This window comes from Eretmochelys imbricata, chromosome 19 (assembly GCF_965152235.1).
Source record: "Eretmochelys imbricata isolate rEreImb1 chromosome 19, rEreImb1.hap1, whole genome shotgun sequence".
Taxonomy (NCBI): Eukaryota; Metazoa; Chordata; order Testudines; family Cheloniidae; genus Eretmochelys; species Eretmochelys imbricata.
Genome location: NC_135590.1, coordinates 6,918,709 through 6,930,308, shown reverse-complemented (window position 1 = coordinate 6,930,308; position 11,600 = coordinate 6,918,709). Strand labels below are relative to the sequence as shown.

Here is an 11,600-nt window from a genome sequence, read left to right as displayed (position 1 = left end):
GTTCTTCACTTGCTGTCCTAAGTTGTCAGGTAATAGTGCTCTGCGCTGTTAAACAGCTGCCAAGTTCCACTCCAAAAGTGACTGCATTCATTGATGGGTGAAGTGATCCCTATGTCATTTGATTTTTAAAAAGCTTTGGGATTCTTCAGGATGAAAAGCATTTTCTATACACCAGATATTATTTTATTCCTTTTCCTTTTCTGCAGTATATATTTTAAAAATAGTTGAAAATCATAAAACCATCATCAAGATTTTCAACAATCCACCACAGATGCTCTTTTCTATTCTTTTTAAACACTGCTTTGTGTTAGGCAAGGGCAAAAGTCTCTGATTCTCAGAATCAGTCATTGTTAACAACCAGTTTTGCCTAACTCATGCACTAACAAGCTCTTTATTAAATGCCATTCATGATCAATTTCTGGGGAGTCAGAGCTTAATTATATGGAGATTCATACTGCCTGTCTCCAGAAATTAGCTTCAGTATTTACAGGTCTGCTTCAGTCAGTAATTGGGGCTGTCTCTGCAGAAACATTCTCTGCTTGATACCAATTGCAGCCCATTATTTTCTGTCTTTTAATTGCATTTCTGGAGTCTTGCTTATCCAGGATGGATTCCACTTCGTCTGCAGTGTTTCGTCTGCCCAGCAGTGAACCTGCGCAGTTTAGTGATGGAGTTTCTAGGTTTTCTTTTTGCCAAATCATCATTAGTGCCCTTCCCTTCATTTTTAAAATTGTCTAAACTCAGTTAGGGACTTGATCCTGCTCCATTAAAATCAACAGGATTTTTTCTGTTGACTTGAAAGGGAGCAGGATCATGCCCAGGGTAGCAAATTCTTTTAAATCAATGTAGCTCAGCTAGCAAGGGACACTATGGAAGAACTACTGCCCCTGATCTGTTTCTGCCACTCCCAAACTGCATCTTTCTGTCCTGGAGCTTAGGGTATGTCTACACAGGAAATGGCGGTGTGATTGTAGCACAGTGAGTATACCTGCACTAGCTTTAATCTACCTAATGTGGGTAACAATAGTAGTGAAGCCTTGGTGGCCCTGGCTTCAGCATGGGCCAGCTGCCCCAATATAGGCCTGTGGGGGATGTTCTCAGGTTGCTAGTCTGCACTGAATTCTTTGCTGTGAGGTGGGTTACCTTCGCTAGTACTGTTACCTGTGCTAGCTAGATTATATGGTATGCTACCAGCGCTGCAATCACACCTTCATTTTCTGCAGAGAGGTATCTTCTAATGCTCAGTTGCATGGCAGTGGTGCCATGATAGGAGGACAGAATAATTTCTTGAATAACAGAATCGACCTGTAAATTAGCAAAATAAAGCAAACAATGAAGAATGATTATGTAGAATGAGGCAGTCATGGATGCCTGGGCCAGAGTATAAACAGAGTAATTTTTGCACGGGGTAGCGAAGGGATACATCCTTTATAAGGAGCGCTCTTGGTTTTGACCACATTACATGCATTTTAAATACAGGGGAGTCCAAAGGCAAAACATTGCTCTTCAGGAGTGCACTAAAGTCATCCGGCAGAATGATCATGAGATGATGTCAGACATTTTAAGGATGCCTCATTCATGGATATCAGAAGTCGATGTGTCTCCAAAATCAGTTAAAATATATCTTTTCTCATCAGATCCATTTATCTCAGGCTAACTTTTCCCTAGCTCTGAATCTGAGCCTCCCTTGGCTAAGTGCAGTAAAGTGTTACAAGGGAGAGGAAAGAAGAGGTTTGCAAAGTGAGAAACTGAGCCCCACAGAAATGCTGATTTTATAGGCAAGCCATGAGGCCACTTAAAATGGAAAGGCTATTTTATTGCAAAACAGTAATAAGGATGTATGACAATAAACGGGGGGTTCTTTTCCCCACAAAACAGGTAGGAATTGCCCTAACAAAAGATAATTGAGGTGGGCCAGTTGGTTAAAGAATTCTTAATCTATTTCTTGCCTCAGAGCCACCCTGTGTTGGCAGGAAAAGTGACACCCGCCCCTTCTCCAGCCATTACATGCCTCTGGCTGGAGTTCCTTTGCGAGAGTTACCCTGTTCTCCTGGTTGTGTTTGATTTAAAAGAAAGGGTATATGCCAGAAGGGGACACACAGCAGGGAGTCGTATGTCTTCATTCAGCCATTCAGCTTTGACAGTAGCCAGCCAGTTTACAGCAGCAGCCATCTGGGAATACAAGGCCTTTGTTAGCCTGATACAGCCATATAAGAGCTCATTAACTACTTCATCCACAGTTTGGCTAGTTTTAAGGAATTTCTCCTTTTTGTTTCCTTTTGTGAATTTCCCTCTTCAGTCCTCATTCCCAGTGAACTGGGAGCCACAGGAGTATCTGGTTCCATTTCCCCAAATGGGGAGGGCACTATGGTTGTCAGGTTGTTAATTAGAGAGGCCAGGTGAGTGACCGAGTGTCCTTTATTGGACTAACTTCTGTTGTTGAAAGAGACACGCTTTCCAGCTTCACAGCCCTCTTCTTTGGTTGTTAACTGGCAGCCTGACTCAGAATACCCATGCAATGTTTAACCTCTTCCCTTGTCAGCAAAACTCGCATGTGAAGCCCAGTCTGTGAACAACTTGGAAATTTCGGTGTTTACTCCAGCATGTAACAGATTGGGTTAGGTCCCAGGCAGGATTTAGTGAAAAAAGAGATTATTTTGGAAGCATTTCATTTGGCTTGTTTTGTAGAAATGAAAGGGTTGTTCCTTCACACTGCTACAGAATACAAAGTGTGACAGGGTCGGGCCAGATGGCTATATGAGAGTAATAAAAGGCAGATATATTAGCCCCAGGCTAAGTAGGTCCCTTTTCCCTGGGTGAGGAACAGGGAAGTTTCCAGAACAATCAGGAACCTTCTGGAGACAATTAAGACAGGCTGATTAGAACACCTGCAGCCAATCAATTAAGGCAGGCTAATCAGGGCACCTGGGTTTTAAAAAGGAGCTCCCTTCAGTTTGTGGTGTGCGTGTGAGCTGGGAGCAAGAGGCACTAGGAGCTGAGAGTGAGAACATGGACTGTTGGAGGACTGAGGTGTACAAGCATTATCAGACACCAGGAGGAAGGTCCTGTGGTGAGGATAAAGAAGGTGTTGGGAGGAGGCCATGGGGAAGTAGCCCAGGGAGTTGTAGTTGTCGCACAGCTGTTCCAGGAGCCGCTCTAGACAGCTGCATTCCACAGGGCCCTGGGCTGGAACCCGGAGTAGAGGGCGGGCCCAGGTTCCCCCCAAATCCTCCCAACTCCTGGTCAGACACAGGAGGAGTCGACCTGGACTGTGGGTTCAGACAAACGGCCAAGCTGAGGGCTGCCGTGAAGCTCCAAGGCGAGCAAATCTGCCAATAAGTGCAAGACCCACCAAGGTAGAGCAGGAACTTTGTCACAATAGTCTCGGAGGAGGATCTTCTGGAGAACAGCAGAGATGCCAAGCCAGCAACATGGACAGCACAATTCTTTTGGCACATGTTCAGTAACATTCAGTTCAGTAACATTCTTCCCTCCGCAGAGATCCCAAAACAACCAGAAATGAGCTGGCATTCTGAGTCCTGTTCCTAGAGGAATCATGTCCACCATCACAATTGCTCTCCGTAACCATTATTGTTAGGTTTGGCAGAGTGGCCAAGAACTGAATGGGGATGGAAACTAAACTAGTATCTTATTCAGACCCCAGAGTTGAGTTCTGCAGGTCAAAGTTGAGGGATATTGATGTGGCTACATGAGGAAGATTGCACAGCTGCTGCCCGTGCTGCCCCAGTTCTGTGGACAGAGAAATTAAGTCTCCTGAAGTCTCTGACACCTTTCACAGATACTAGACTTGCTCAAATGAACTCAAAGAAGGAAATTGGTACTGTTCTAAAAAAAGAAAAGGGAAGCAACTCTAATGGCCCAGTGCTCATTCCCTTATGTTTTGCCATTGTTCCTCTGGAAGCCAGAATGAAACTTCCAGGCACTGAAAACAGAATAATTTGAGCTGTGGAATAATTCCTCAGCTGTGGAATTCATTGCCACAAGAGACCAGAATGAGCCCTCTTTTGACTCATTTCATAGCACAATGAAAAACCTACCTTTTCACACAAGTCTTCCTGTAGTAATAAGGGCTGAAGAACAATCTGTTGTCACTTTTTTATGGATAGATGAAGATTTATACCAGCCATCTCTAAGCTACAGGGGCTGAATCAAGGGTGAATGTGTGGCAGACATTTATTGTAATTGTTAATTTTGTATTTACATCTCAATACCAGGGGGAAGGCTCCACTGCAGGGCAGCAAGAGTAAAAGAATGAGGGTTGAAATAATATAATAGGTTAGTTTCTGCCTTTTAGTCCCTGACACTGCAACATCCACAGTCCACTCAAGTCTTGGTTAATTAGATTCTGAGATAGTTTGGAGAGTTCAATCAAAAGTGCTCATCTACCTGACTTGAGTGGATGTTACAATTCGTTACCTCTCTGTTCAAAGGGAGTTAAGGGAAAATTCCAGATTGTGTCTGGAGTAAATTCACCTAATTTAATTCTAGCAGAGAACATAGTTCTTCTACACACAGTCCTCAAGGGTAATGCCAGCTCCAACTCTGTTGAGTACGTCTTAAGGCACAGGGTCTCAATGCTAACAGGCACTTGCAATTGGAAATACAACGGTTAGTATGTTACGAATCAGAGAATCATAGGACTGGAAGGGACCTGGAGAGTTCTTCTAGTCCAGTCCCCTGCACTCAAGGCAGGACTAAGCTGAAATCATATAATAGGTTAGTTTCTGTCTTATAGTCACTGACCCTGCAACATCCAGAGTCCTCTCATTCTTGTTTCATTAGATTCTGAGATCTTTGAGAGTTGAAATCATATAATAGGTTAGTTTCTGCCTTTTAAAAAGCAGGGGTTTGGAGTGGTTCTGTTCCGTAGATGGGAGCTCTGAGGCTTCCCACCATTTTCCCATTTTTATGCCCTGTTCTTCCCAAAAGGTCCTAATATTGCTGTTGGACAATGAGAACAGGCCAAGAATCCCTTCAGATCCTATCAGAGGAGCTATGTTATAGAATTAGACAAGGCTTATTCTCCTACACTTGGAAAGTTCACTTTCAGCTAAATATAATGTAATTAGACAAGTCTCCAGAATTGTTTTAATGTATTTTGGAGGGGATATTTTATCTCCTCTGTGGCTCCATTCCACTCTTCTCCAGAGCTGGGATTTCATATTGCCTGGAATCTCTTGTCTGAGTATTTCTGCAACACCAGGGAGGATCTCTCAGAGCTGTAGGCTTAATGCAGCGTACACTGACTGTCTCTGGACAACTTTGTGCACCCTACAGTTGCTAGAGTTAATTGTTTAACAAAAGTATGGTTGACCACCAACACACCATGTTTGTACAGGGATGACCTTAGGTCACTGATATGCAGAGGATGATGGGCATAGCATGACCAATGACAAAGGACAGATGTCAGAACCAAGATCCTTAACTCACAGATGTGTTGATTTCATTGTGCACAGGTTGCTAGGACAAGTGCGATCAAGTGATGCTAATGAGCTGAAAGGAAAGACGACTTCAAGCACAAGAACACTCATGAAAGAATGAGGCCAGAGAGGAAGGAGTTTGACAGCATATATCCAGGGCAGTTTGGAGAGCTTACTCTGGAGCAATAACTCAGCTCCCTTTGTCAAAGGCCACATGAAGCAAAACACTTTTCTCATTATGGGCCTGGTTCAGCAACTTCTAATTATGCAGAATAGTTCTTACTTATGCAAGTAGTTCAATTGCCTGTGAGACTAGTCAACATGAATAAGGAGTGCAGAATCAGACCCTCTATTCTGACTTTCTCCTTATATCAGCACCACAGAACTGACTTACATTCTTCATCTATGGAAGCTAAGGCCCTTCAACGGAATTAATTAATTAAAGATATAATTGGGCAGAAAGGCTTCACTTTAAATATTTTACAGACTAAATTTCCTTCTTTTCAATTATCTATTTTCAAAATGTAACAAATAGCTCCAATGATAATTCCTGATTGTTTTATATTTATTGAAAAACAGCACTTAATAAATACAGGTATATCTAAGTTGGTTTTCTATAAGAAGTATAACTAGAAAGCATCCTCAAAGCTATGCATTAGAAGTCTAAAAGGTATCTAAGAACTGAATAGCTCTGGGTTTTAGAAGTGGTGTATAGAGCTTTGCATTCATTATGTCACTGGTTCACATATAGCCTGGGTCAGTAGTGATTTCAAGTTATCATTGAATTGCTATCCCGTGACCTGTATGAAACGAGTTAGTGGCTTCAGTCCAGTTACGAGTCCACATCACAAAAATTACCACCACATTTATTCTGATTGGCCCTCTTGCTGGAAATCTCATCTGAAAAGTAAGGATTTAAGGGGCCATGGAGGGCTCATAAACTAATTAAAGGGATACTACCCAATTAATATACACCCCAATATCACATCAGCCAGTTCCCCTGTACTCATGAGCTTTCCTTTCATTTTGATCTGTTCTATCAGCTTTTCTTGGGATCCTTACCTGGGAGTGAAGAATGGATTTGAAATACATTTTGAATTACCAGTGTAGGCTTTTGGTACATGCAGCTGTCAGAATCTTTGCTTTATTTCTTTGTTACTTGTCTGACTTTGTTTTGTTTTTTATACCTTAATTAGGCTTGTATATCACTCCATATTACACATGCCCACTAAGCAGCTGTGTGAAATACACCCTGGGCTTTCAGAATCCCCACCTGTAAACCAAGTTTAGTCATTACAAATCAAAATGAAAGGGGGAACTAAAACCTTTGGAAGGAGAGAAATTCAGCTTCTAAATAACCATGAAATTTGTCTTTATACATTAATGACTGCTTCCAAGAGGGCCAATAAAGTCTTTTGTCAGCAGCCCAAAAGTGCAAAGATCTTTGATGTGTATTTGTGTAGGTCATGTATTTAAAGGGGACACCCAGAAATTCTGTGCTGGCAAAATTCTTCCTCATGGACTTTGCAAGAATAAAATTAAAATCTGTGGTCCTGTTTTATCTTTGGGGTCACCCAACTGAAGTGAATTGAATTACATCAGGGATGAATTTGGCCCATTTTGTTTTAGGTTTAGGAAGGATCTAAGCTCAGGGTGTTCAAAGTGAGACTCAGGAACAAGCTAATCTCTGGTTTATCATTGACAATCCTATGACTTTACTAGTCCTGACTGAACTCAGAAGAAAAGCTTGATATAAACAGAGATATATAGGATTAAAAGCTTCTAGCTACCTTGCTCAGTCAAAACTTCACGCAAGATGGGCCTCTAAATCTGTGTTGTTTTGTTTTTTAATGGACAATGTTCAGATAGTTTACTTTCTGTGTAATATGTCCTCTGCCGATAAACTAAAATCTTCCAAATGATTCCTAAAGGGGAGTTGTAAGAGCCTGGAAGTGCAGAGATGCTTAGGAAAGGGTAAAACTGGCCCCTGGCCCCTGTCTGTTATTCACTTCATGTATGGGTCACACTTTGCAGTATGATCCCATTTATATATGGTTTACAAGGGGTTAATAAATGATTAATAGATGTTATAAGCACATTGCAAACATGAGTGGAATGTTTCATACATGGTTATAAGCACATCAATAAAGGTATTAGAGATTGTTTTAAACCATGGTTATTAGTAACTTATTGATGTGTTGAACACTCTAATAATTGATTAATGATCTATTAAAACATCTGTGAACTATTTATTAACTCTTTTTTAAAATGGAACCTCAATATAAAATATGACCCAGATATGCTTAAGGTACTAACAAGAAGATTTTATTGTCTTCGGCCCTCCAGAGCCAGTATCCTGTTGCTGCCAAAGAACAAGATGAATTCTGGTCTCCTTCCTGCGACATCAGCCAAAGTGGTAGGTGAATTCTTATTACAGAATCATTATTGCTGGTTCCACTTGAAGATGATATTCGAAGCCAAAGGAGCCCGGACTGGTTTTCAGAGACCAGGAACACTTTAAGTTATGGGAACTAGTAAGATTTGTTGTTGACTTGTCAAGTAATTGAATTTAATCCAGTGGGTCCTTGACAGGAAATAAATAATGGGGCACAAAGTTGCCATTGCTTTTGCCATCACTTTTGTGGCCATAACTACATTTATTATTCATTCATCTGAATTAATTGATGTAGAAGGTGCTGCTTTGAAACCCTGGAGACTGAAGTCCTCTATTAATTCACAGAAGAGGTTTAACCCTGTGCAAACTTCCCCTCATGGCCCTGCTAATGGGCCACAACCTAGAAGGACCACTTCAAGGGGTAGAAGGGATTTCAGTCTCCATTGCCATTCATTCCTTGATTGTTCTACTGAGGCTGCCAACTAAGATATGGATTAGTGCCAGATACTGTGGACATTTTTGTGATGTGGACACACCTGTTCACTAAGAACTGAACTGACAACCTGAACTGAACCTCCTTTCACACAGGTCCCCAATTGCTTTCCAAACTCTGATGTTGACCTAAGAGTAAAAACAGGTTTTCTCTTGTAAAATGTTTGTAAGATTTTTTTTTCTTCACAAAACTCAAAACCTATTGAACTTGACAAAGTGAACTGTTCAGCAGAGGAAAAGCAGCCAAATGGTCTAGTGGAAGGAACATGGGTTCTAGTCCTGGTTCTGCTGTCTGATCTTGGGTAAGCCTCTGTGCCTATTTCCCATCCTACTCTGTCTTGTAAGCATTTTGGGACTCTTTCTGTGAATGTACAGTGCCTAGCACAATGAGGCCTCTAGGTGATACTTTTCAGAGTAGCAGCCATGTTAGTTTGTACTCGCAAAAAGAACAGGAGGACTTGTGGCACCTTAGAGACTAACACATTTATTTGAGCATAAGCTTTCGTGAGCTACAGCTCACTTCATCAAGCTCACGAAAGCTTATGCTCAAATAAATGTGTTAGTCTCTAAGGTGCCACAAGTCCTCCTGTTCTTTTTAGGTGATACTGTAATTTAAATAATAATGAGAAGGGGGTTGGGAGGGGAGAGGTGTCTGTTATAACACACATCTACTTCATGTGGGTGGTTTATTCTTTCCAAAGTGATACAAACGTTATGAGATTCCCTTGCTTTTCCAGAAGAGATTGAGACCCATCTTTCCTGTCCCTTTTCTATCTTGCATGGAGGGACTCCAACAAACCCACTGATGGGTGAATTATTTTCCCTTCACTGCAAGCTCAATAAGAAAATAGAGTGTACCCCAGTGATGTATTCTTGTACATTTCAACAGCAGGACAGATACTGCTGCATTCTACCGCCTCAGCCAAGGGGAGTGAGAGTAGATAGCATGAATGTGAAACTGTCACAACAAACCAGGTTTTGCAGTGTTGTTGTAGCTCTGTTGGTCCCAGAGACAAGGTGGGTGAGGTAGTATCATTTATCAGACCAATTTCTGCTGGTAAAAGAGACCCGCTTTTGATCTACACAGAGCTTGTCTTTAGGTCTGGGAAAGGTAATCAGAGTGTCACAGGTAAATACAAGGTGGACCAGGTTGTTAAGCGATTGTTACCTTCCCATTGCATTTGGCCTGGTCTCTTGCAATATGTATTAACTTCATATGCTTAACAATCTGTTCCACCTTGTATTTAATTGTGACACTGCTTATCTTTCACAGGCCGGAAGCAGAGCTCTCTAGCTCTATGTAGCTTGAAAGCTTGTCTCTTTCGCCAACAGAAGTTGCTCCAATAAAAGATATCAGCTCACACACCTTGTGTCTTTTATAACAAATGAGGACACCATGGGGCAGTGTGACAGACCCAGTTGCAGGATGCCTTCTCTTTCCTGACCCTGGCACAGCCATGAAATGAGTCAAGTGAGGGCTCATTCTGATCTCTTGTGGCAATTAATTCCACAGCTGAGGAAACCACCACTCAAATTATTCTGTTTTCAGTGCCTGGAAGTTTCACTCTGGCTTCCAGAGGAACAGTGGCAAAACATAAGGGAATGAGCACTGGGCCATTAGAGTTGCTTCCATTTTCTCCAATAAAAGATATCAGCTCACACACCTTGTCTCTTTTATAACAAATGAGGACACCATGGGGCAGTGTGACAGACCCAGTTGCAGGATGCCTTCTCTTTCCTGACCCTGGCACAGCCATCCTCTTCAGGAGCAGCCTTATCCTCTTTGGGGTGAAGAAATGTGCAGTTTAGAGGAAACCATGATGATCCCTAGCTTTGCTTTCCCAGCAAACAGTGGGCCAGGTCCCCAGCTGGGGCAAAGTGCCCTACCTCCCTGAAGTCAATGGGACTGCACCCACCCTCTGAGGCTCTGGCTCATGTTTCAGGACCAAGATACCCTCGTCCTATGCCCACCATGCCTTCCCCAGACACTTTGTGAGCTCTCAATCTGCCCCTTGCCCTATCCCTGCTCCCCTTGACACAAGCATTTTCTGGACCTTCCAGGCCCTGATGCAGAGACTCTGGGCCAAATCCCGCTGTGGCCCACTGTGTCCATGGGTGGAGGGGAACGTGTGTGTGAGCGAGCCAGGGGTTTCGCAGGGTCCACACAGCCGGAGGAGGACAACGGGCAGAGATCTCGCTGCAGCTGGTCGCGTTCTGCCCGGCTGCACGCTCCGGGCTGATCAGACCCCTCCGCCGCAGAGAGTCCAGCAGCCACGGGTGGCGACTGGGGAAAGTGGCGGCCCGGTAGCCGCATTAGGGGAAGAATCTCTTTGGTGATTGGGCGCCATTGTTCCCTTTGTGACGGGGGCTGTATAAATAACCGGCCCTGCGGTGAGCCCGCTACACTCGCCCAGCCAACAAGGGGGACGGGGGGCGGCGGGGAAGTTTGCCTCCGACCCAGTGCACCCGGGCCCCTTGTGACTGCGCCGGGCAGCAGCTGCCCCAGCAGCGGGGAGCCCCACCCCGGAGCCGCTGGCGGGGGGGAAGCAGCGGGCACGTCTGGCTGCTCCATGGATTCCGATGTGGCCTCCACATCCAGCCGAGCATCGTCCCCAGAGCTGGAGGAAGCCGGCAGCCCCGAGCTCCCGCCCAGCCGAGTGTTCGAAGCCCTCTGCCGGGAGCCAGGGGCCCCCCAGCGGCGGCCCGGGGAGCCCAGCCCCAGCGGCCCGGCCGGGGGGAAGCCCCGGGCCAGCAGGCAGGAGCAGTCGGGCGAGCAGCAGCAGGAGCAGCGGCTCAAGGTGAACAGCCGCGAGCGCCGGCGGATGCACGACCTGAACCAGGCGCTGGACGGGCTGCGGGAGGTGATGCCCTACTCGCAGGGGCCGGCGGTGCGCAAGCTCTCCAAGATCGCCACCTTGCTGCTGGCCCGCAACTACATCCTCACGCTGAGCAGCTCCCTGCAGGAGATGAGGCGGCTGCTGAGCGAGCTCCACGCCGGGCCCCGCAGCCACCCGCTCCCGCAGGCCCGCCCCATGCACCCCGCCGCCGGGGCGCAGAGCCTGCCCCCCGCCGCCTGCTCCCTGGCAGCCGCAGCTGGGTACCCGGGCTGCCGACCGGCTCCGCAAGAGACTCACCGCACGGCAGCGGGGCCCCTGGGCCCCTTTTACAGACACTACTCCGGCTTGCCCTGCCTCTGCTCCGTGTGCCAGGCCGCACCCCAGGAGCTGCCAAGGACGGCCGCCGCCCCGTCCTGCCTCCGGGCAAGCAAGTAA

General features: G+C 45.2%; 1 protein-coding gene across 1 annotated transcript; it reads left to right on the top strand.

Annotated features, from left to right (window-relative positions):
• Window positions 1-10,898: 10,898 nt before the first annotated feature.
• Window positions 10,899-11,600, top strand: LOC144277352 (oligodendrocyte transcription factor 3-like). Its single transcript, XM_077838095.1, has one exon. The coding sequence runs from the start codon at window positions 10,899-10,901 to the stop codon at window positions 11,598-11,600; it is 702 nt and encodes a 233-aa protein (XP_077694221.1).